The 23,971-nt window shown below is 58.7% G+C and overlaps 3 protein-coding genes across 4 annotated transcripts in view; 2 read left to right on the top strand and 1 right to left on the bottom strand.

The window, feature by feature from the left end:
* Positions 1-1,833, bottom strand: part of NISCH (nischarin) — a 36,259-nt gene extending 34,426 nt beyond the window's left edge. The window contains exon 1 of one of the 2 annotated variants that reach the window (XM_004581528.4): positions 1,610-1,833. In XM_004581528.4, the coding sequence (XP_004581585.2) occupies positions 1,610-1,711 (102 nt within the window). In that variant the 5' untranslated portion in view covers positions 1,712-1,833. The remainder of the gene's footprint in view (positions 1-1,609) is intronic. The other variant, XM_004581529.4, reaches the window with a different exon arrangement.
* Positions 1,834-3,306: 1,473 nt separating this feature from the next.
* Positions 3,307-5,997, top strand: TNNC1 (troponin C1, slow skeletal and cardiac type). Its single transcript, XM_004581527.3, has 6 exons — positions 3,307-3,428; positions 4,839-4,869; positions 5,030-5,176; positions 5,337-5,451; positions 5,622-5,758; positions 5,843-5,997. Exons 1-6 carry the CDS (start codon positions 3,405-3,407, stop codon positions 5,872-5,874), a joined length of 486 nt encoding a protein of 161 aa, XP_004581584.1. The 5' UTR covers positions 3,307-3,404; the 3' UTR covers positions 5,875-5,997.
* Positions 5,998-10,018: 4,021 nt separating this feature from the next.
* SEMA3G (semaphorin 3G) lies at positions 10,019-18,409 on the top strand. The gene is made up of 16 exons (XM_004581781.2): positions 10,019-10,187; positions 11,448-11,608; positions 11,737-11,799; positions 11,945-12,064; positions 12,372-12,462; positions 12,539-12,655; positions 12,819-12,964; positions 13,166-13,280; positions 13,369-13,438; positions 13,663-13,807; positions 14,013-14,244; positions 14,377-14,468; positions 14,980-15,021; positions 16,252-16,480; positions 16,734-16,873; positions 17,870-18,409. Exons 1-16 carry the CDS (start codon positions 10,082-10,084, stop codon positions 18,305-18,307), a joined length of 2,307 nt encoding a protein of 768 aa, XP_004581838.2. The 5' UTR covers positions 10,019-10,081; the 3' UTR covers positions 18,308-18,409.
* Positions 18,410-23,971: the final 5,562 nt, after the last annotated feature.

The following is a 23,971-nucleotide window of genomic DNA, read 5'->3' on the forward strand; positions in this document are numbered from 1 at the left end:
ATTCTAGAACAGGCTGCCCATCTGGTTTACCTCTTGCCTCCAGGTAGTGCAAACCCTAAGGCCACCGCTTCCCTACAGGCAGAGAAGGGCCAGGTCCTGCAGGAGCTGTCCCTCTGCTGTGCACCTGTCTCCAGGTTCCCTGTCTCCATCCTAGAAACAAACCCCTCCCCAGCCCTTTCCGCTGGTTCATGGCAGTGATTTCAGCTGCTGAGGTGGAAATCAAGGTCCCAGGAAGTTTATGGGAGAGATGGGGGAGGAGAGGCAACAGAGCCCAAACAGGAGGCAATGCATGTGAATTTCCAAATAGGCAAGACCCAAGTTCAAATCCTGGTTCTGTGGCATATGTGTCACTAAACATAAATGATCACCAGCCTAAGTTCTGCACCTCACTTTTCCTGTGTTAAATGTGTTAAATGCCAGTGAAGACTCCAGGAGGGAAATGCACAGCAAGGGCCGTGAATGGGGCCTGACAGGTGGCCAGCGGGGAGTCATCACCCTACCCACCCTACCGTGACTGACCAACCAGGCACACCCAGGGACCCAGCATGATGGGTCGGCTGGGATCTCCTCCTCCCTTTCCCCTCCCTATGTGGATACCACCACCTGCTTCTGGTGGCCCAGACCTGAGGGACTTGCCTGGAAGCACCTCTGAGCCCCTCTGTGGCCAGCAGGGAGGCAGGGAGGGAACAAGGAGCAGCCATTTCCCCTGTGGCTCTCTCCACCACAACCCCTCCCTCCCCATCAGAGGAGAAAGAGCCAGAAAGGCCACCAGCAGGAGGGGCTTAAAAGGTCAGCCCAGAGTGGGGCACAGGTAGGGTCAAAGCACCCTCCCCCTGCCCTCCAGGGACAAAGGATGAGAAGCTGGGAAGTTCCTGGAAGGCTCACTGCACCCCGACCCCAGGGTCCCTCTCAGCCTGGCAGCCCACGCCTGCAGTCTGGCTTCGTACTACTTCACGGTCCGAAATGAGTCCCCCTTTCTGTGCTGTCTCCCCTGTGATTTAGGGGTAGTTGCCAGGACCTGCTGCCTGCCCCCACCTGACCCCAAAGCGCCACATCGAGTAGCCTAGGGTTTCTAGAGCCGGTGCAACAGGCCTGAGAGCGCCCCTCCCCTCCGCGGCTCTCCTCTCCACCAGACCACCAGAACCCGCCCCCCACCCGCAAACCCCAAGTCGCTCTTTCACATCTCTGCCTCCATCCCAGGGCACCCCCCAACAAGCCCCGCCCCTCTCCCTCACGGCCCGTAGGGGCCCTGGTCCTTGCTCCCCCACCACGGCATCCATCACCGATTCTCCCTAAGCCCCTCCTCTCCAGCACTTATATCCCCCCCACACACCCCGCCAGCCTGGAGGGTCTAAGGGGGGCAAAGAGCATCCTTTAAAAGAGCCCCCGCTCCTTCTCAAACCCAAGTCTTCTATGGTGGTCGCATACCCCTTTCCCGCAACCCATCTGGGACCCTTCTGGTGGGCCTGCAAAACCCAGATCCCTTCCCCTAATTTTCCCACCCCAAACCCCTCTCCACTAGGTCGTACGCCCCTCCACCCCCTCCTCAAGACCCAGATACCGGCTGCCACCCACCCCCACTGAGGGTGTCCGCGCCCCCAGCACACACCGTGTACGTATCCACGAGCTCGGAGCCCACGACGCGCGCTTCCTTGGCCGGCTCGGCCTCCCGCTCGGGCCCGAAGCCGCCTGCTGCCGCCGCCGCCGCCATGTTCGGGGTTCGGCCGCCCGGCGCAGACTGGCAGCAGCAGGGGGCGGGCTCAGCGTCCCACCGCCCCCCGGCCCCCACCGCCCCCCGCCCCCGCCGCGCGCAGCGCCGCCATCTTGCCCCGCCGCCGCCTCAGCCTCCGGCCCGCCCCTCTGGCGTGATGGACAGGCGCTGCGGACGGCGCGCATGCGCAGCCCGAGGGTGGTGGAGTACCTCCTTGTCCTACACCCCAACAAGAAGCTCAGATGGTCTGTGTGAGTGCCGAGCCGCTCCTCTTGGCCCTGGAGGAGGGAGGACGACAGAGGCTCGGTGCCTTCTGGAAAGCCGCTGCTCTGTTTAGCTCGGTTTCTTCCTCCCCCTGGGTGCGGTTCCCTGCCTGGCAGGGGCGGGGTCGACTAAGCCCTGGGCTCAGGGCTCAGGCAGAGTCGATCCTCAATTTCTCCAGGCCCTTGGCGGCCGCTGGAGAATTGAGTGGGCTCAGCACGCAGTGGTGCACAAGTTAGGGAGTTTATCCAGAGGGGGCGCCGTGGGGAAGGGCCTTGGCAGGTGGCAAAGGGGAGCCGCCCGGGTGTCCACAGTACAGGACACCCCCAGATGGCATCCTGCCAGAGCGTAAAAAAGAACGGGGAACACAAGCTGGTCCTGGCCCCAGGCGGGGGGGGCGGTCAGTGCTACTAGGAGCAAGGAAAGCCTGAGTCTGCGAGGCCAGCTGCAGGGAAGAGGAGAAACCGGCACTGATAGGCACTGGGACACTTCTGGGGGTGGCAAGTGCAGCACAGCAGTGTCATCCCTTGGAAAGCTGGAAGGCCTGGCCCACGGTCTCACTGGCCGAAGAGCTGTCCGTCCTGAAGTGGGCCGGAGCACGGACCCCTTCACCGTCCCCAGGCCCTGTTCCTTGAGCTTGCCATTTCAGGCTTCTCTTGGTACCTACCCCCTGTTCTCCTTGCTCCCCACTCCAGAGAGATGGAGTTTGAGACAGGGGCTGCCAGGCCCCCCAAACCTGGGCCACTTTCCCATGGAAAGTGGAAGCAGTGGTTTACATCCTGGGGGCTGGAGCCACTGCATGAGGGGCCTGGCTGCCATGCACCATGGTGCAGATCTCATCCCCTCCTGGGCTCAAGCGTTCATTTACTCAGAGACCTTTCCAGGGGCTGGCACTGTGGCACAGTAGGCTAAGCCACAGCTCATGATGCTGGGACTGGAGTCTCAACTGAACTCCTTCCAATCTGGCTTCTGGCTGACACACCTGGGAAGGCAGCAGATGCTGGCCTAAGGACTCGGACCCCTGCCACTCATGTGGGACCCTGTGTTGGAGTTCCTGGCTGCTGGGTTCACGCTAGCCCAGACCTGCCTGCTGTACCCATTTGGGGGAGTGTATCAGCCAATGGAAGGTCTTTTTATCTCTTCCTGTCCTCTTCTTTCTCTGTTGTTTTTGCCTTTCAAATAAAAATAAATATTAAAAAAAAAAAACCCTTCATTGGAGAGTCTCGGGCCGGGCTTCTCCTTGTTGTCTTCTTTCTGCCGCCTGTCCCAGGCAGAGGACACAGGGACTATGACTGTGAGATCACCAGGACAGGGAGGGGGCGGAGGATGCTGGTGGGCTGGGCTGACGGGGAGTGAGATGGCTGAGGCAGGGCTATTTAAGCTGAGGCCCAGGGCTGCTGGCAAGCCCAGCAGCTGACCGTCAACTGCAAGCATGGATGACATCTACAAGGCCGCGGTGAGGGACCAGACTGGGCAGGGCTGGGGTGGGAGGGGTGAGATTGCTGGGGATTCAGTCAGCATAGAATGGGGACCAGGGACACCCCTGGCGAAGGTGGTGGGGACCCAGGAGAGAGCCCAGAGAAATGTGTGCCTTCAAAGGCATGGTGGGTCTGGCATTCGGGGGAAAGGAGGGTGGGAAGTCTGGAGAGGAACTGGCAAGGGGGCAGTGAGCGAGTCAGAACCCTGGGCATCACGTTCCCTATCCCTCAGCCCCACCTCTACCTTATATCTCTGGTCTCTGCTCCCCTGGTATTGCCTCTCCAAATCTCTGTGACTGCCTCCTGTGCCAGGCATTCCCTGTCCGTCACATCCGGGCTCTGTTGAGCACACATTTGCCATGCCCCACCTGTTCCCACTTCCCAACTGACTTGAGGAGGTTGCAGGACATGAACCTCCACCTGGCAAAGGGGCTTTGAAGTTTAAGGCAGGGAAGGCTTTGGTGTGGGTGAGAGAGAGACTGAGATGGGGAGGAAAGGAACCCAGAACTGGGGTCCTAGCCCCATGGGTAAGCTCAGTGGCTTAGCAGATGAGGGTGAGGGAGTGAGGGCTAGGGAGGGATCCCCTCAAGTCCCTGCAGTATATTGGGGTCACCCAGGAGCTTCCAAAGCTGTCCCATGGGAGGGAGAGTGCAGTGACCCCCCCCCACCCAAGGGATAAGCACATGGGAGTATAGGAGCTGTTCCCAGGGGCACGCTCCCTTAGCCCCTTGAATGTGGCCCCACTGATGGGCAGGGAAGGGCTACAGCTAGCTCTGGGGGCACCCCCTGCCCCCTGCCACCCGCAGGAGTCTATTGAGCTGGGGTGGGACAGCCCTCAGCCCAGTGCCCATACAAGGCCTGGCGGGGCCAGAGACTAATTTTGGCTCCGAAGGCGGCAGGCAGCCGTGGGCCAGGGGGCCAGATAACGCAGCCCCACCCCCTGCATGCCTCAGGCCCAGAACAATCACCAGGTTTAACTTTGTCCCCCTTTAAAAATAGCCCACTGGTCACCCTCATCGGATTACAGTGGGTGGCTTCACCCACCCCCTCCCCTGGTTTTTATTGTCCAAACCTGGGGGACAGCTGTCCCTCAGGCCATGCAGCTTGGGTTTCATTAGGGAAGGCTGTGAGGACACGGAGTAGCCACTGACTATTGTTACCCCAGGTCACCTTGGCCCTGGATGAGGTGCCCACCTGTCATCCTGGCTCCAATCCTGGCCTCAGCTGCATCACCTCAGGGCTTTGGGACACAGAGGGAGGGCTGAGGCCTCTGCTCTGTGACCCAGGAGTGACTTGGAGCATCAGCCTTACAAAGCCTTGGGGAATGGGTTGCTTTCCTCGACAGCAGCTGAGGCTGGGGTTCATGTACTTGGATCCTTCTTCCCTAGGTAGAACAGCTGACAGAAGAGCAGAAAAATGGTGAGTGCCCCCTACTGCACACCAGGGTTGGGGGACATCAGGGCCAGGTGAGGGGAGTAGAGAAGCTAGGGTTGCCCTGGTTGGGTCTTCAGGGATCTGGCCGGCTAAGCCACAGCCATTGTCCTCTCCCCCCAACTCCCTGGGTCTCCTATGTTGACAGAGTTCAAGGCCGCCTTTGACATCTTTGTGCTGGGTGCTGAAGATGGCTGCATCAGCACCAAGGAGCTGGGCAAGGTGATGAGGATGCTGGGCCAGAACCCCACACCTGAGGAGCTGCAGGAGATGATCGACGAGGTGGACGAGGATGGTGAGCCTATGCCCACCTATCCCATGGCCCTTCTGAGGTTCAGGCATCTTGTCCATCCAATGGGGGCATGTGGACCAGAGGCGGTGTGAGGATATGGGGAGAACATGGGGACTGCCCGGGTGCAAGCTGCTGGCTTACTGCTGTGCCACCCACACTGCAGGCAGCGGCACGGTGGACTTCGATGAGTTCCTGGTCATGATGGTCAGGTGCATGAAGGATGACAGCAAAGGAAAATCCGAGGAAGAGCTGTCTGACCTCTTCCGCATGTTTGACAAGTAAGCGCGCTACCCTTAACCTCTGACCCTGACCCAAGGGCCATGGGAGCAAAAGGATGCCCCTTCTCCCAGTGCCTCCCCATGCTGCCTCCTGGGGGTTGCAGTATATGTGTGTGGGGGGGGGACTTGCCTCTGGCCCTCCCCACAGTCCCACTCTGGGCTCCCTGCAGAAACGCTGATGGCTACATTGACCTGGATGAGCTGAAGATCATGCTGCAAGCCACGGGCGAGACCATCACGGAAGATGACATTGAGGAGCTGATGAAGGATGGCGACAAGAACAACGATGGCCGCATCGACTACGATGGTGAGGGGCAAGAGGCCGGAGCCCTATTGCCTGTGCTCCGCTGGACCCCTCTTTTCACACTCCCATCTGGTCCTCTCTCCACAGAGTTCCTGGAATTCATGAAGGGTGTGGAATAGACCAGAGCTGCACCCGGGACTGCCCATGCCCGTGCCAGCTCCAGCCACACCTGAAGGTGGCCTTGGGGTGGGGCCCCTGTCCCCGGACTCCCATCCAGTGGTGTGAATAAAATCCTTTTCCCCCAGGGCCTCTGTCTGGCTCTCACTACACAAGCGCCTCCATCCCAATGCATGGCCTGGTACACTCTTGTCAGGCCCTGTTCTTGCTCCGTGTCTGCTGGCTGCAGAGCCATGTATCTGGATTAGGCAGGAGGTGTGGATAAGCTGGGGGACTGCCAACATGCTCCATGCCCTGCCTGCTGCTTTCCACAGCGGAAGTGATGCATTTTCACCAGCTTCTGGGTCATGGCTGTGGCCAGGCAGTGGGCAGAGCCATGAGTGCAGAGCCCGGCTGGAACCTGTGTGCCCCTGGGCACAGAAGCCCCAGCAGCCTGTGGTAAAGCCATCCCCTGGTCTATGATGACAGCAGCTCCCAGGGGCATTGCCATCATGTTGGCCCTGTTTCCTCTCCCCCTGAGTAGGTCTCCCTGTGAGTCTGAAGAGAGGAACTGCTTTGTTTCCAGTCCAGGGCTCTGAGGGATGGCCCATCCCAACACAGCTGCTAGCTCCTGGGACTCCCCCAGGCTGGCCACCAGCCACCAGCCACCCAACCTCCCTCCCCAACCAGTTGATTCTAAGCTCAGTGGAGGTGTCTGGGCCAGGGTGACAGCCAGCACAGTGACACTCGCCTTGGAGGGGGCTGCAGGAAAGCAGAGGTGTTGGCATTTGCAAGAGGGGCAGCTGCCACAAGGCCCACAGCTGTCCCTACTATCCCCGGCGTCCCCCGGCCTCTGCATCTGCGCCTCCGCCCAGGCATTCCCCACGCAGGCCTGGCATTCCAGAGACACTCTTGGAATTCTGCAGACACTTCTGGCAGGGGCTGGAGCTGGCAGGAGTAACCCGATGGCTCAAGAAGCCCCAGGAACACTCAGGTCTGCCCTGGGTCGCCATTCAAGGCACCCATAGTGCCCACTGATGACAGCTGGCAACCAGGAGAAGAGAAAGGGCCCCATGGACAGCCCCCAGCTGGGGCAGTAATCTTCTGCTCACAAACCTACCACAAGCCTGAACAGAGACTGGATGCTGGAACACATCAGAGCAAAGCCCAGTCAACTCAGGGATACTGAGAGGGGAGCAAGCACAGTGGACATCAGTGTGGGGTTAGAGTAGAGACCAGAGTTGTGGTTACCCATAAATAGGCTGGGTGGACTTGCCAAAGTTGGCAACACTGAGTGAGGCCTGGAGAAGACCACAACAGGGCAAGAGAAAGCTCAGAGGGGCCAAGGGGCAGGAAGGCAGTCCTGGTGCGGGAGGAGGTGGCCAGAGTGAGACTGCGCAATACAGTGTCTGAGGGGGGAGATACCCCAGGGTTGCAGAGAGCAGGAAGAGTAGGGGGAGTCAGGCAGCCCTCCAGAGATGGGGGGAAGGTCTCACATCTTGGGGCGCATAGGCTGAGGGTATGTATTGGAGCCAAAGTGGAAAGCACTTGCCAAGGGGAGGAAGTGAGAGGTGAGAAAGGAACCCTCCCAGCTTTGGCCAAACTGCCGCTTCCCTGGAGCCTGTGGTGGCAGTAACTCCATGATGGGTGGCAGGAAGTGGAAATCGCTTTGCTCATCGAGTGGTTTTCATGTGTTGAAATTCCAGACCTGAAGAAACAGGACCTGGCACTTCACCTTGGTTCCCCAAATATCCATACTGGAACAAACCATAAGACATCAGGCCGGCAGGTCAGCAGCAATGGTCCTACTCAGTCATTGGCTTGCATGCTGTCCCTCCAGCACTGGGAGCCTGGCGGAGACCACACCTGTGGCCGGCTGCTCCCTGGATGTTAGCCATGGGAGGGGCAAGGACCCAGGAGCCTGGCAGAACAGGAGGAAGTGTGGATGGAGGCAGATGCCCGCCATCCCCCCCAGCCACTTGTCAGGAGAGGGTTCCAACAAGCAAGACAGGTCACCACTTGCAGGTGCTGACAGGGATGGTGGTGAGGCAGGAAGGAGGGGAGGAAATATTATGAGATGTAGGGACAAAACAGCTGCAAGCCATGGCCATGGCGCCTCCAGGCTCTTGTCCTCAGGGCCTGGCTCCAGCACTGGGCTGGGCTGTGGTTCCCAGCTGGATGAGGAGGAAGGAGAGGCTAGCAGTCTCAGGAGGGTAGGATCTGGGCAGTGGGGTACCAACTGCAAATCACAGTGAGTCAGCCCTAGGCCCAGAAACTTGTACTGGCACAGGGCGTTTCCCTGCACTCAGCACCTAGTTCTGCCTGTTTTGCCTCTGGACTCTGTTGCCCTTTCTCTAGATGTGCTCTCTCCATGAAGCCTCCCTAGATTTCCTCAATCAGCAGCGATCACCGGAGCATCTCCCAAGGGCCCCAAGGGACTGCCTGGGTGTAGCTGTCTTCCTGTTTGCTGGGGTCTAGGTGAGCCTCCTGCCATTCAGCACTTGTCCACAAGGTGGCATCCAGTGCATGTGGCTGGGCCCATTGACGTGTAGGTCCAGCGAACCTTAGTGTCTGTTCCTACTTGTGGCCAGCAAAGTGGGGGGCTTGTAGAAAGCCTTACATGTCTCCTTAAAATGGGAAACTAAGGTCCAGACAGAGCACAAGGTCTCACAGAGCTCACCCAAGTTGATAGTAGAGATGGGAGTTTCAGTCTTTGCCGCCTCCTGCTCCCTCCCCCAGCAGGGGTCCTGGTTGAACTGGGACAGGATGGGCTGACAGACCTAGGAGAGTGCAGACCTTGGGCTCACAACTGGTGGCCACATGCCAGCCCCAACTCCAGCTAGTATTGGCCCCAGCCTGACTCTGAGGTGACACATCTCCCCCAGGGAAACTGAGGCAGAGGAGCTCTGCCCTACCCAGCTCCCAGGACCTTGTGACCACTGTGCTGACTGCTCTGTGGCCCTGGGAGGAGGGAGCAGGAGCTGCAGCCTCTCTGAGCAGCCCTTTGCCCACTTCCACGTCAGGGTGCCCAAAGAGGAGGCGCCCTAATGTCTGGGGAGATGGGGATGGGGACAGGTGACCAGGAGACCCTGAGGGATGAAGCCATTTTCCTTCTCAGGATGAGGTGGGGGCTAAGTCAGCAGACTGGAGCCCAAGAAGGCATGGCAGGTCCCAGGAAGACACGGGGCAAAGCAGTGCTCTGTGGCCAGGGCCACTCCTGCCCTCCCTGTGCAGCCCGGATGCTTCTCCGACCATGCTCAGGATGCATGGCTGCAGAAATCTGTGGATTCCTGGGCACTGCAACTTCAACACCAGCTGGGAAACTTCTGAGTGCCCAGGGCCTCAGATGCTGAGGGCAGGGCACTCTGTGGGAACGGTGGGGGAACAGGGGAATGAGGGTCCCCTTACCCTCAGCCCAAGTTCTGCCCCTTGCTCTCACCCCTGACTTTATTCCCCTCCATCATCCATGGCTCCTCTTCCCCTCAGGCAGAACTCAGGGCAGAGGATATGAATGCTGCAGAATTGTGGGTGTGTAGGGCATGGAAGCTCCAGGGAGACCCCACCACTGACACAGTCACCCTAGGGTCTTTAGAAGGGTCTAGACCCAAAGGTGATAGGGTACTGGGGATGCCCTGGGCATGGGTGGGTCCTGTCTCCCACCCCAAAGCAAGCCTGGGAGCAGATCTGGGGCTCAGGAGGCCAGCAGGGGACAGGAGAGGCTGGGCATCCACCTCTTGCCAGTCCCAGCCAGTCTTTAAGCCCTGCCCAGGGCTTACAATCCTTTCCGAGGACATGTGTGCTCTGTTGGGGGAGCTGCGGCAGCCAGCCGAGGCTTTGGGGGCCTGAACTCAGGGCCAGGCTTGGGAGGGGGTCTCTGCCAGGACATCAGCAGCAAGCAAAGCAGAGCCCAGCCAGGCCCTCCTCCCCTAACCCCTTAACCACTCTGACCCCACTTCCAGACCCTCTGGGGCCATTCTGTGAGAGCTGCGTGATTTGCCCTCACAGTCATCTCTCTGTGCCAATGGTCCAAGCCCCAGCCACACTAGGCTCTCCTCCCAGCAAGGTGCAGGTGGATGGGATGCCCTGGCCTGCTCCCGCCTCCTTCCTTCTGGCCTCTCCGCCCAGGGCTGGGTGGAGCCAGCAGCCCCTTATAAGTGACAGCCTGGTGGCAAGCCAGCAAACTGCAGCCGGCAGCAGGACTGGACCAGGCTGGCGACTCCCATTCCCGGCATGGCCCCTTTGGCCTGGGCCATCTGCTGCTGTCTCTTGGGAGGCCTCCAGCTCAGCAGAGGCAGCCCAGGCCCTGGAGTGCCCCGTCTTCGGCTCCCCTATCGAGGTACCAGCTGGCTAGGAGTACCCAGTGCTTTTCTGGTGCGGGTGGGTGGCTGTCCCAGGGTCCAGGACACCCTGTGATCTGTCCTGTTGGTCTGAGGAATGGAGTGCCTCCCAGCATGGGCCTTTGGTGGGGAGACTTGGGGGAACTCCCTAGGCTGCCAGGAAAGCAGCTCCTGGGAGCTGGCAGCAGGCAGAGGTGGGAGAGTTGTGTGTGGGCGTGGCAGTCTAAGCGGGCGGGCTGCTGGGAAGGGAGAGACCCCAACAGAAACTCGGGTGGTCAGGGAAGAAGGGAGACAGAGCAGGCACATCGGGAGACTCCCCCTACAGCTCTTTGCCCAGGGTGGACAGCCAGGAGGAGGGTCAGCAGCTGGACCACAGGAAAAATGGAGCCCCTGCGACCCTAAGCCCCTCCATATCAAGGGTCCTTTCTCAAGGATTGGCCACCCAGTGCCACCTGTGGTCTGGGTCCTTGTGCTCCAGCCTGGGCAAGAGGCCCAGCTATAGGGTCTCCTCCTGCAGCAGTAAGAGCTCCGAAGACACAGGTTGGCAGCAGATACTCCATGGGGCACCACTGGGAACCCCAGTCTGAGGTAGGGGGGACCCAGACAGGGAATGTGGTCCTACCCCAGGAGCCATGGTTCTGGGGAGAGCCTTGGCTGGAGGGGAAAGCATCAAATAAGTTACCATGTTGTCCAAGGCCTGCCAGTCATGGGAGGTTTCCTGGAAGAGGATGGGTGCTGGGGCAAGGTGTTCCTGTTCCTCCAAGCCTTCAGCACCCTCTTCTGATGGCAGTCCACTGGCTCCCCCACCATGGCCACCTATCACCTGTACCCTCTACCTCCTCAAACCAAAGGGCTGTCAGGATCCTCCCCTCCTGTCTCTGAACCCAGGATGGGCTAGGTACTGCTCCTGGTCCCTCCAGCATCTCCCCCTAACAGGGAATGATCTCCCCTGCCCAGCCACCTCACCGGGCTGTCCTGGCACTGCCACCCTCTGTCCGGAGCAGTCTATCCTGAGGGCTGGTGGGAAGATATTGGCTCTGGGCTCCCAACCTGAGGAATCAAATGGTGGGAGGCAGCCCTTGTGGGCCAGGCTGGGCTGGGTGGGAACCCTGGGAAAGCAACGTTACGCAACTGGAAGGGAAGATAGTGGGGGAGGGGCATGTACAGTTGGAATCCTCCCACACACACCCCCTAGCTGGGTGAGGAGGCTGAGCTGCAAGCCCTGAAGTACCCCTTTCTGCACCTATCCCCTACCCTAGACCTCCTGTCTGCCAACCGCTCAGCTGTGTTCCTGGGTCCCCGCGGCTCTCTGGACCTCCGGGCCATGTACCTGGATGAGTACCGGGATCGTCTCTTCCTGGGCGGCCGTGATGCCCTCTACTCACTACGGCTGGATCAGGCCTGGCCAGACCCCCGAGAGGTGAGCCTGTCCCAAGAGGCAACAGGTGGGGCAGAAGCTCTCTGCAAGCTGGGCATGTCCATGTTGGCATCCAGGTGAGGAAACCGAGGCTATAAGGTCAGCCCAGTGAGAGCCGGGCTATGTTGCAGGTCCTGTGGCCACCACAGCTGGGACAGAGGGAGGAATGTGTTCGCAAGGGGAGAGATGCTGTGGTGAGTACAATGCACAGTGCCTGCCCCAGACCCACTGACCCCCAGGGCCTCTGCTGGGGCAATTTGCCAGCAATGATTTACACCGTCTTTTCCCGGAGCCTTGGGCTCTGCCTCACCCCATGAAGCGCCCTCCTTTCTCCCCTAGACCGAGTGTGCCAACTTTGTCCGGGTTCTGCATCCGCTCAACCGGACCCACCTGCTGGCATGCGGCACGGGGGCCTTCCAGCCCATCTGTGCCCTCATCGCGGTTGGGCACCGTGGGGAGGTGAGCCTGCCCCCAACCCCGCCCCTCTGTTGTACCCCCAGGGCCTGGGAGACAGTGACATTTCCTCTCTGCTCCCTCAACGCCTCTCATTGAGCTCCAGTCAGGACACAGAGAGTCAGGGACCTGAAAGAGGTCTTTGTGCAGAAGCTGGCCCCATTCGCTATGCCCCACATGAGGGCACCTCTTGCTATCCCCCATCTGCCAGCAGCACGCGAGGCTTACCGCCATGGGGCATATGCATAGCGGGAGCCAGGGCTTCTCTCCTCCCACTCCCAGTGACATTCTCCCTCTGGTTTCTCTTCCCCAGCACCTGCTCTACCTGGAGCCCGGTAGTGTGCAGAGTGGGAGGGGGCGCTGTCCGCATGAGCCTAACCGGCCCTTCGCCAGCACCTTCGTAGGTGGGTGATACCCAGGCCGGGGAGGGGTTGGGCACTGGCCTTGGCCCTTCTCCCCTGACTCTGCACCCTTGCTCAGGTGGGGAGCTGTACACGGGCCTCACTGCGGACTTCCTGGGGCGTGAGGCCATGATCTTCCGCAGCGGAGGCCCCCGGCCAGCCCTGCGTTCCGACTCTGACCAGAGCGTCCTGCATGGTGAGGCCTCATGAGGCCAGGGCCAGCCTTGGGATTGGCAGAGTGGGGTGGAGATGCCCAAGTGGGGAGGGTGCCAGTGTTATTTCTCCACCTTGGGTTCCTCCCTCCCATGCATCATCTTTCCCGGACAACTCCCCAACCAGCATCCCCATTACCTGTCCAGACCCCCGGTTTGTGATGGCCGCCCACATCCCTGACAACTCTGACCACGCTGATGACAAGGTGTACTTCTTCTTCTCGGAGACCGTCCCCTCGCCGGATGGTGGCCCGGGCCGTGTCACTGTCAGCCGTGTGGGCCGAGTCTGTATGGTGAGGGCCAGAAAGGGATGTGTGAGAGTCATGTCTTGGCTGCATCCCCCTCCCCACACCTGCTGCTCCGGTCCATGAGTGGTGGGGAGAGTGAGGCAAGGAGGAGGAGGAAAAAGCTGGCATCTACAGCTTTACACAGTGGGCAGCAGTACTGTGGGGGCAGTGGGGACCCAAGGCTGACCATGGTCCCCTGTTTCCCAGAATGATGCTGGAGGTCAAAGGGTGCTGGTGAACAGGTGGAGCTCCTTCCTGAAGGCCAGGCTGCTTTGTTCTGTGCCAGGCTCTGGGGGCGCTGAGACCCACTTCGACCAGCTGGGTAAGGGATGTCCTGGCAGGTCTGGGTGCTGGCAATGGGCAGGGGCAGTGGCCAGGACTGTGATGTGTGTGTCCTTTCTGTGTCCCAGAGGATGTGTTCCTGTTGTGGCCCAAGGCAGGGAAGAGCCCGGAGGTGCATGCGCTGTTCAGCACTGTCAGGTGGGTGAGGCTTCCCTGCCCTGTCACCTCCAGCCTGGGCCCAACCCCCACCCCTTTGGTGCCTTTCTGCCTTGCCAGGGGTTTATGTCTTTGTCTCTGTTTCGGGTACTCCTGCCTTGGTTTTTGGAGTCTCTATTTGCTGCAGGCACTATCACTCTCTGCCCTATCTGGGGGGCCATGTTGTCCCCTCCCACCCCTGGCCTGACCGTCTCTCCTCTTGGCAGCGCTGTATTCCAGGGCTTCGCCATCTGCGTGTACCACATGGCAGACATCTGGGAAGTCTTCAATGGGCCCTTTGCCCACCGTGATGGCCCTCAGCACCAGTGGGGGCCTTTTGGGGGCAAGGTGCCCTTCCCCCGCCCTGGTGTGGTGAGTATGCCTGCACCTGGGTCAGGCCAGGGGAACCAAGGTATGTCCTTGTGCTGCCCCATGGGCATGCCTGGGCTGGGCTCCTGGGGCCTGGGCTGAGGAGGCTGTGCTGGAGTGGGGAGTGCAGACAGGCTGGGCAGGGGGGAGCGTGCCACCTGGCACTCCTCAGCCACCCCCTTGATAAATGATGTTCTGCTGCCCGCAGTGCCCCAGCAAGATGACAGCACAGCCAGGGCGACCCTTTGGCAGCACCAAGGACTACCCGGATGAGGTGCTGCAGTTCGCCCGGGCCCACCCTCTCATGTTCCAGCCCGTGCGGCCTCGGCAGGGCCGCCCCATCCTCGTCAAGACCCGCCTGACCCAGCAGCTGCGCCAGATTGCGGTAGACCGAGTGGAGGCAGAGGACGGGACCTATGACGTCATTTTCCTGGGAACTGGTAGTTGAGCTGGGTTGGACTGGGCTGGGCTGGGCTGGGCTGGGGTGGACTGGGCGATGTGTTGGGGAGTGGGGCTGGGAGAGGTTCCAGGCTCCCCTTCCTCTTATGCTGACCCCTCCTCTCCTGCCCTAGACTCGGGCTCTGTGCTCAAAGTCATAACCCTTCCGACTGGAAGCTCAGCGGAGCCGGAAGAGGTGGTCCTGGAGGAGCTTCAGGTGTTTAAAGTAAGCAGGGAGGCTGTGGGAAGTCCATGGCTGAGCCTGACTGCTGGGGAACAGAAGGGGTCTCCAGGAGCCTTCTGAATGGCTTGGGACCCCGAATAGGGGGCTGCAGCCTAGGACCCTGGGGATGGAGGGAGGGTCTGGATGAGCATCCCTCAGCAAAGCCCTGGCCCACACAAGTCACGGTGATGAAGTGACTAAGATCCCAAACCCCAAGGGGATTGACTGGGGCAGGACTCAGCCATGGCTCCTGGACTGCTGGGCCACAGGGCTCTGCGAGGAGATAAGCTTGGAGACCAGCCAGGAGGAAGGGGCCTTTCCTGTGACCTGACATCTGGGAAAAGCTGTCTAGTCTTGGTGGCCATGGGATGCGGTGACCCAAGCTGGGAAATGGGGCTCCCACCCTTGGAGTTGGAGGAGGCTGAAGGCAGAGATTGGGCTATAGGGGGCAAAAAGGGGACTGTTTCTGTTGACCTCCAACCCACCCCGCATTGAGACTCTCCTCCCACCCTAGGTGCCAGTGGCCATCACGGAGATGGAGATCTCTGTCAAAAGGGTAAGAGTCACTGACATTCCCCCCACACACCCCTGCCTGCTTTGTGGCTGCCTCCTTGGCACGGCCATGGTTCCCTGCAAACTGTGCTTGAAAGCCCAGAGCCAGCAGGGAACTGAACTCCATCTGCAGGGCATCAGGGGACCACGGAAAAAGCCAAACTGTGTTTCCACACTGGGGGTGGGGGAGACTCAAATACCAGCTCTCAACAGAGGCAGAAAAGCACAGGTTGAAGCCAGGAGTCAGAAACTCCATCCACTGCTGGTGGCAGGGGCCCAAGTCATTGGATCACCCTCTGCTGACTTCCTGGAGCATTAGCAGGAAGCTAAATGAGAAGCAGTGGAACTGGAACTCCAACCAGCACTCCAATCTGGGATGTCTGTGCCCAAGCAGTGCCTAAGGGGCTGTGGCACAACACCAGCCCCCGGATTTTAAATCAAATGAGGGAGCTGCTTCTTAGAGGACTGCTACAAGCTCTGTGGCAAGTGGCAGTAAGAGGGAAACCTCAAGTGCATGGAAAACAGAATTGAAAGTTCCCTTTGGTGCGAAAAAAAAATCATGCATAGAAAAAGGCTCTTCAGAAAGTTCTATGTGTTATGAGAAAGCTATCTGGATTTCAGGATTTTTGGGGGTACTGAAGTAGATATCCTTAAGTTCCATTTTCCATGAAACTTTTGTTGTACCCTGGCACCATGTCCCCCACCAAGTTCTGTCCTGGGATTGCCTAAAGCAGGGTGCACCTCTGAAGTCCTGGTCAGCTCAAGGACACTCGGGTAGAGGAAATAGGTCAATAGTGGGGGTGTAGGGGTGGGATGCCCCTGAAAGAGAGGATGCTGGGAGTAGACATTTACTTAGCAAAGTGGTCCAGACCCTGCTTGGGATGGCACATCCCATAGCAGAGTGCCTGGGGTCCAGGCCCAGCTCCACTCCTCGTGCCAGCGTCCAACATTCTGGGAGGTGTCAGATGATTGCTCATGTACTCGGATCCCTGCTATCCAGATGGGAAACCATGAGGGAGTGCCAGGGCTTCTGCCTTGGGCCTGATCCAAGTAGATGGAAGATCCATTTCTCCCTCTCTCTGCATTTCAAATAACTAAAAATTAGAAAAAAAAATTCCCACAAAAAATTAGAAAACCCCTAGGCCTGCTCCACTCCCTCTACCCCCTAGCTCAGGCTCAGGGGGGTGACGAATGACTGAGTGAACCCACTGCATACCTGCTATGTCTCCCCTAGCAAACGCTTTATGTGGGCTCTCGGCTGGGGGTGGCCCAGCTGCGGCTGCACCAGTGTGAGACGTATGGCAGTGCCTGCGCTGAGTGCTGCCTGGCCCGGGACCCCTACTGTGCCTGGGATGGTGTCTCCTGTACCCGCTACCGTCCTGGTCCGAGCAAGCGCCGGTTACGCCGGCAGGACATCCGGCATGGCAACCCTGCCCTGCAGTGCCCAGGCCAGAGCCAGAATGGTGAGTGGCTGTGGCAGGCACCCAATTTATCCAGGGACCTGGGGAGTGTGGTCTCAGACTGGTCCAGTCCCAACAGTCCCCAGCTTCCCTGTCTGGGCAGCTCCCATCAGCGTGTGGGTGTGGTGACTAGCATGGATTTGGGTGGGCCTTAGGTCATTAGGTAACACTGGTGACACAGTTCCTGGGTTGTGGGAATCAATCTGTGACTCCTGGGGCCTGAGTGCCCTAATTCCAAACCTGGGCCCCTCTGCAGATGAGGCTTGGGGTCATGTGGTGACCACCACAATCTACGGCACGGAGCACAACAGCACCTTCCTGGAGTGCCTGCCCAAGTCGCCCCAGGCCATCGTGCGCTGGTTCCTGCAGAGGCCCGGAGACCAGGGGCCTGACCAGGTGAGCAAGCACTCTGCCTGCAGCCCAGCTTTGAACCCAAACTCCACGGGGAGGTTCCAGCTAAGAGAGGTGGGCCTTGGTGGGGGGTAGGGGAGCCGAGGCCACATGCCACTGGGACTCTGAGAAGTGAGTGGAGGGCAGGGCATGGGCTGGTCAGAGATCCCAAGCCCAAGCACACAGGGCTCATCACTGATGGGGGTGTGGGGGGCTCTTCAGCAGGACGCTTAAGTGCTTGCCTGTCCCAGGTTGGGGTCGTGGTCCCCACTTTTCACCCCATTCTTGACCCCATGTTCCTCAGTTAGAGACAAGCTGTCTTCCCAGGCCTTCTGCTCCCCATTTTAACTGCCAGCCCCAGAGATGCTTTCAGCCAAGGGCCTGAGGTCCCAGATGGCGTGGGCTGGGCAGGCGAGGAGGCTTTTCCCCCAGGCGGGGGGAGGGGAAGGAGGCGACTGCAGCTTGGGAGCTGGGGGAGGCTGGCCTTGGTGCAGCTGTTGGGTTGGGCACCAGGATGACTCCCCAGGGTGGGGGAGATGGAGTTACACAATGCTAATCACCCAGGAGGCCAGCCCGCACCCTGCACATGCTCAGACAAAAGCTGGCTGTTGGCACTTTCCTCCTACCCACCCCACCCACCCCATCCTCCCTCACCCTGGCTGGGGCCTGCCAGCCCTGCGTGGAGAGTGCAGACCAAGGAGGGGAGGGCCCTGTGTGCCTGGGGGTCCAACTCTTGAGAAAAGCCAGTAGACAACCCATCTGCCACTGAGGTGTATCTGCCAGACCCTCTGAGGCAAGAAAAAAGGGGCCCTTGCAAAGCTCCCATCGTGGGCCATGTCCCAGGCTAGGGGAAGGCAAGGCCCCTGACTAGGTGAGTTCAGGGTCCGGTCTCTGTGAGTGACCGTTGAAAGAACCCAAGCAGTGGCCCCTAGGATGGCTGGTCTGGCAAAGCAGGGAACAGGGAATCTGATGGCTGCACCTCCCCACCCCTGGCCCCTACAGGTGAAGACAGACGAGCGGGTGGTGCAGACAGAGCGGGGGCTGCTGCTGCGTAGGCTGAACCGCCGGGATGCCGGCACCTACACCTGCAGCACGCTGGAACACGGTTTCTCCCAGACCGTGGCCCGCCTGGCTCTGGAGGTCATCCTGGCCACACAGCTGAACAACTTGCTTCCCCAGGAGCCCCCCGCCTTGGGCAATCTGGCCTCTGTGCCACCCAAGGCCTGGTACAAGGATATCCTGCAACTCACTGGCTTTGCCAACCTGCCCCAGGTAGATGAGTATTGTGAGCGTGTATGGTGCAGTGGTGGCCCAGGCTCCTTCCGAAGGGGCAAGCAGGCCAAGGGCAAGGGGTGGGTGGGGTTGGAACTGGGCAAAAAGGTGAAGAGTCGCGTGCAGGCAGAGCGCAATCGCACTCCTCGGGAGGTAGAGACTGTGTAGGGGCGGCCAGAGAGAGGGGGACTCAGCAGCAGCCCCAGCATCTTCCACCCACCCTGCTAGGAGTCTTGGCACACCCCACAGGAAGGACCAGGGGCCTGATGGAAGGGGCCTGTGCCTGCCATCACTCGTCCTGCCCTTCTTTGGGCTCTCACTTGCAGGCTGGAGCTGGCACCCTCTGGCTGCTGGCAGGCCCCAGAGGTCTGCCATTTGTTCTCAGAGGTGGCTCACTTCCAACAGCACATTTCCGGTGGGTCGTGCCCAGAGGTGAGAGGGTTGGGTGGGTTTTTTTCCCAGCCTGCAGAACAATGGCCATTCCAAGTGACCCTCTGGAGCAGGGGTGGTGGCTCTAAGGAGGTGTCTGGGCCAGATGGAGCCCTCAGAGGCAGCCCGAAGAGGGGAGGTGGCTTCTAGACTGGCACCTGCTAAGGAGAGCACACCCTGGCAGGAAGTAGAGGGGCAAAGCAGCCATACCCACTTCAGGCCCTGGTATCTCAGTGACACCCCATGGGGCCCACTTTTCTTTCATCTCAGAATTACAGAAGCATGGGCTATCTAGCTTCCCAGGGCCTGGGCTTGGGGCTTCTCTTTATATAACCCAGGAAGAGGAGATGCCACAGCCCCATGCCATCCCGCAGGGGCAGGGTAGGCTCTCAGAGAAGGCCATTCCTCGTCTGCATGTCCCGGAGGTGGCAGAGCAATGGTAGGAGGAAGTGGTAGTACCAGGCATGCTGGCCCTGGGAGGGGAGGTCTGCTGAGGCTGTGCTTGCTGCAGCCACTGGTCACCGAGAATCAAGAGGTTACAGAGAAGACGGTGTGAAAGACCCTCCAAGAAGGGCCAGGGGACCTGGGAGCAGGCGTCTTCAGGGATGCAAGATGGCGCTGCGAGATTCACAACCCTGGAATCTGTATCTTCCGCCACACAAGGGTTGGGTGCAGATGGTTCACTTACTGGGCCGGTATGTCTTTTAAGACAAAACACATGTAAAGAAAAAAGCTGCAAAGAACCCTAAAGCCTGCCATTTCTTGGGGGTGAGGCTCAGGGGCCAGGCTACCTTCTGCCTGGGACAGGAGGGGGTGGTTTTCATGGGCAGCAATTTCCCTGGGCTGGGGAACCCTGAGAGGGTGTAGGACTGTCCCCCTATCTGAGGCAGGAACACAAACAGGAAGGAGGCAAGTGCCCCAAGATTCCCTCCAGTAGAAAACAAAGAGGAAGAGAGAGAGGAGAGGGGAAAGCTGACAGCGCCTCCTGCTCCACTGAGGCTCCAACCCCACAGTCTTAGCAGTTATGTCCCCATCCTGGGTGGGAGATGTCCCTGGCTGTTCTCCCTTATGATAAGACAGCAAGTGAACCCCCAGATCAACCTTGAGAAACCTTCTGGCTGCTGGAAGGACAGAAGTACAAACCAGGAGACAGAGACTAGGGGAGGGGAGAAGAGGGGCAGGGTCTTACTCCGGCAAAGCAGGAAGGAACAAGTCTTAAATTAGGTCCCAGCCTGGTAGGCTTCAGGCAGGGTCCTGTCGGGGGAAGTTACCCTGGAAAATTGCGGTGCGGAGGGAGCACAGAGTACCTGCATGTGGGATTCTATGGACACCTCCCACCAGTTGTCCCTATCCCTGCGGGACTGTACGATCCATTCCTAGAGTTGCCCTTCGTGTGGGAAGGCCAGCTTTGTGTGGCAGTGTTGAGATGCATCTGTGGTTTCTGCACCCTTCCAGCCCACTTCTAATCACTGAGGCCATTTCTGTTGTCCTATTGGCCCTGAGCCCTGGTCAGGAGGAGGGAAGGGACAGGGTTAATTTTACATCATCTGGCTCTATCCACATTGTGTCCGTGTATTTCTGTGCTAAGTGGCCTGGTTCCATCTGCAGGAGCTGGAAAGGCGGGGTGGTCCCTGCCATGCCCGCATCGTGAGCTGCTCAACCTCAGTGGCAGTGGTTAGGGTCAGACAGGGAGCAGTCTGAGGGCCTGGGCTGTGAGCCTGAGAGTGCTCGTCCAACTAGGAAAGGCCTGCCCTGCAGGCTTATGAAACTGACCTTCTTGGAACTTCCAAGAGGATCCTGAGCCAGGAAAAAAAAAAAAAAAAAACCAGCGGCTGGCTGGCAGGGTGCAGCAGGCAGCTCCCTCTGCCTCCCCAATAACACTGGACACTTCCCCTCCTGTTCCCAGCCACATACCAATGTCTATTAAGGCCGGCTGCTCCTGCCTGCCCCCACAGCCCTCTGGCTTCAGGGAGGGAGGCCAAGGAGTCTGACCTGCAGGGCACCCTCTGACGCTGGCTGCCCCAGCCCCAGGGACAGACTGCTCCTGCTGGCAAGCACCAACATGCCCCACCAAGGAGAACACCCAGGCCTGACTTGGCCTGACACCCAAGTCATTGTCACTATTGAGGGGCATTGTCAGAGTACCAACCTACATTGGGGGCTGGCTGGGTACAGGGCGCAGAGGCAACTTCCACAGCCCCCACACTCCTAGGGCTAGCCTAGTGCCTCTGCTCCCAGCCACCGTGCCCTGAAGACCTGCTGCACCAGGGCCCTGTTCTCCCCTCTCCCCTCTCCCCCACCTCCCATCCTGAGACCCATTTCCTGCAGTGGCAATTTTACCCTTGGCTCTATCTTCCTCTGACAGCTTTTTCCTCTGAGTCCCAGGCTTCCCCTGCTCCCAGCGCTTCTGTTTCAGAATTTCCCAAAGAGGCCCGGAATGGGGAAGGGGCTTCCAACGGTGAGATGAACACTTCCCAAATGACATCCTGTGAAACAATCGCCCAGGGCCCGCCACCATCTCATGGTCCCCATGATCAAACACTTTCGGGCTCCCTGTCCGCATCCCAGCGCAAACCTCAGATAGCCTGTGATGACCATCACCCCTCCAAGTGCCTATGTGTGCTAGGTGATCCTCCAGAACATTCAGGCCTCCCTTCTGCTGAGAGCAGCCAACAGCTCATGTTTACAATGCTTTGGAAAACTCATGGTGACATCAAGGCTCTTTGATGCAATCAGCATATGGAGTTGATTCGTTTATCTCTCAGTGCCTGAGACCCCAGATGAGACAGCCAACATGTTGATTTCTTATGGCATTCCCAGAGAAACACCTGCTGCCCCAGGCATGGGCTGCAAAGCCACCAGCCTGCTGATCCCCCTGCCGCCACCCTGGGCCTGGACTCTGGCTCCCTCTTTCCTCTCCTGGGTCTGGCATGGTTTCCGTGGAAGGCCAGCATTCATGCCAAGCCCGTGGCTGTCCTGCAGTCCAACAGACTCACTCCTAAGGAGGGGATGGGAGACAGGGTGGGACAGATGAAGGGTGGACAAGAGCCCCTTTTGCTTTTTCAAGTGGCTCTTCCTTTGGCTAAGTAGGGCTCGGGCCTGGTCGCCCTGGGATCCCATTAGGAGCAGTAGACAGAGCAGCCAGGCTTTCCTGCCCGTGGGTGGTGGATCTGGCCAGGTGTGTCCCTGGGGTTTGATGCAGAGCAGCAGCCTGAGGCCCTGGGGAATCCCATGGCTTCCTAGAACTGGAAGGCAGCTGCTCAGCCACAGCCTGGTTTCCATCTGAGCCCAGGACCCGCCCTAGCCTCACCCAAGCGCTGGGCTGCAAATGCCTCCATGGGAGAAAGTTCATCTTGCATGCAGGACAAGTTCCCAGGGATTTCTAAGCCTACAAAAGTGGAGGGAGACCGAGCGAGGAGGTCTGGGTTTGGGCACAACAGCTGATAAGGAGCTTGGGTATGGTTGGTGTCCAGGAGTGGAGACAAGGCAGATGGCTGTGGGGCCTGCCTCGGCTTTCCACTGCCTGCCTTTGCTGTGGGCACCTCTGTTGGTTTTTTCTCCCCCACTGGGAGGTGGCCTAATGACGCTTTTCACTTTCCCTGCTGGATTTTAATTAAGGAAACTCCTGGTTCCTCTACCCAGCCTTAAAAAAAAAAAAAAAAAAAAAAAAGGTAACAATAAAACAATAAATAAATGAAAATCCTTCTCCACAGAGGATGGGAACTGTGATAAAATCTCCAGGGAGGCCTGGTGAGGGATGCTAGCCTTGCCTGGCCAGGCCTCCGTCAGCCAGCCAACCACCTGCCCTCAGGGACTCTGCTGACCTGCAGGCAGGGACTTACAAGACCCGTCCTGACCTCATCCACAGCAAGGAATAGAATACGACCATGGGAATGCATTGGGGTGTTCCATTGCCCTGATCAGCCCACAGGGCAGAGAAGACCTGCCAGGGTGAGGGGATGGCTGTGGACCGAGAATCAGCAGAGGCCTGGAGCCCAGTCACAGTATCTGCCATCTTATGGCCGTGATAAGCCTGCCAGGAGGGCAAGGCAAGCTGTGCCGTCACCCATGGGGGTATAGAAGAGTGACGCGTCGGGCCAGCAGCTGGCTTTATGGACATGATCTCATCCCTTCACTCCACACACTGCCTCCACCCACACCCTCCCAAACACCCCCGATAAGGATCTGGTGCTGTTTCCTGTAGTCCAAGGGTCTTGGACAATGGTGTGAACGGCTGGGCCTACTGGAAAGCACATTGTTCGGGGAAGAAAAAATAACACATGCCATCACAAAGTCTGGGCAAGCCCTGTCTCCACGCGAGGGCCTGTTTACAAATCCGTGATGTTCAAGGGGAGAAACACAATGGCAAATTGTTTTGGTGAGTGGGTGTCCCCTGCAGTGGGCTCCAGGGAGCTGGGGTTGGCTTTGATGGCCCAGACAGATCTCGGATGCTCTGAAAGAGATGGACCTGGATGACGCTGAGGCCTTCCTGTTTACTAGAACCAAGATCAAGAAGCCAGTTATGCCCAAGACAAGGGGGAAGGGCCCTTCAACCGGGCCTCATGCCGTCTCATGGTACAGGGACCCCAGGTTGACAAAAGGTTTCCTGGGGGAGGAAATGAAGACAGGGCTTGATTTTTTTTTTGTTTCGTGACATGTTTACACTGCTCTTAGGGAAACCTGCAGTCCATTTTGGAGCGCCTGGTTTAAGTCCCGGCTTCCCTATATGTTCCAGCCCTCTGCTACTGCACATCCCAGGAGGAACAGTTATGGCTCCAGTACGTGGGTCCTTGCTACCAGGTTGAGTTCTGGGCTCTGGGCTTCAGCTTGGCCTGGTTCTTGTTGTGGTGGCCATTTGGTGAGTGAACAAGCAAATGGAAGCTTTTTCCCTTCTCCCTGCTTTTCCAGAAAAATAAAAATAATATTTTTTTAAATAAGAGATTTATGTATTTATTTGAAAGGGAGCTAGTGAGAGAATCCTTCATCTGCTGGTTCACTCCCTAAATAGCTGAAACAGCAGGAGCTGGTGGGTCCAAAGTCAGGAGCCAGGAGCTTCTTCTGGGTCTCCCATGTGGGTTGAGGGACCCAAGTACTTGGGCCATCTTCTGCTGCTTTCCCAAGCACATTACCAGGGAGCTGGATCAGAAGTGGAATGGCCAGGACATGAACTAGCACCCATATGAGGTGCCGGTGTGGCACATAGCAGCTTTACCCACTAGGCTGTGGTGCCAGCCCCAAATAATATCTTTTTTGTGGAAAAAGAAAAACAGCAGAGTAGGTGTTGCTGTATGGAGGGTTTAGCAATTTAGCACTATTTGGGATTTAGCCTTTATTCCATGTCAGAGTGCTGATTTGAGTCCCAGCTACTCCAGACTTCTGATGCAGCTTCCTGCTAGTTCACCT

Source organism: Ochotona princeps, chromosome 21, assembly GCF_030435755.1.
Source record: "Ochotona princeps isolate mOchPri1 chromosome 21, mOchPri1.hap1, whole genome shotgun sequence".
Taxonomy (NCBI): domain Eukaryota; kingdom Metazoa; phylum Chordata; class Mammalia; order Lagomorpha; family Ochotonidae; genus Ochotona; species Ochotona princeps.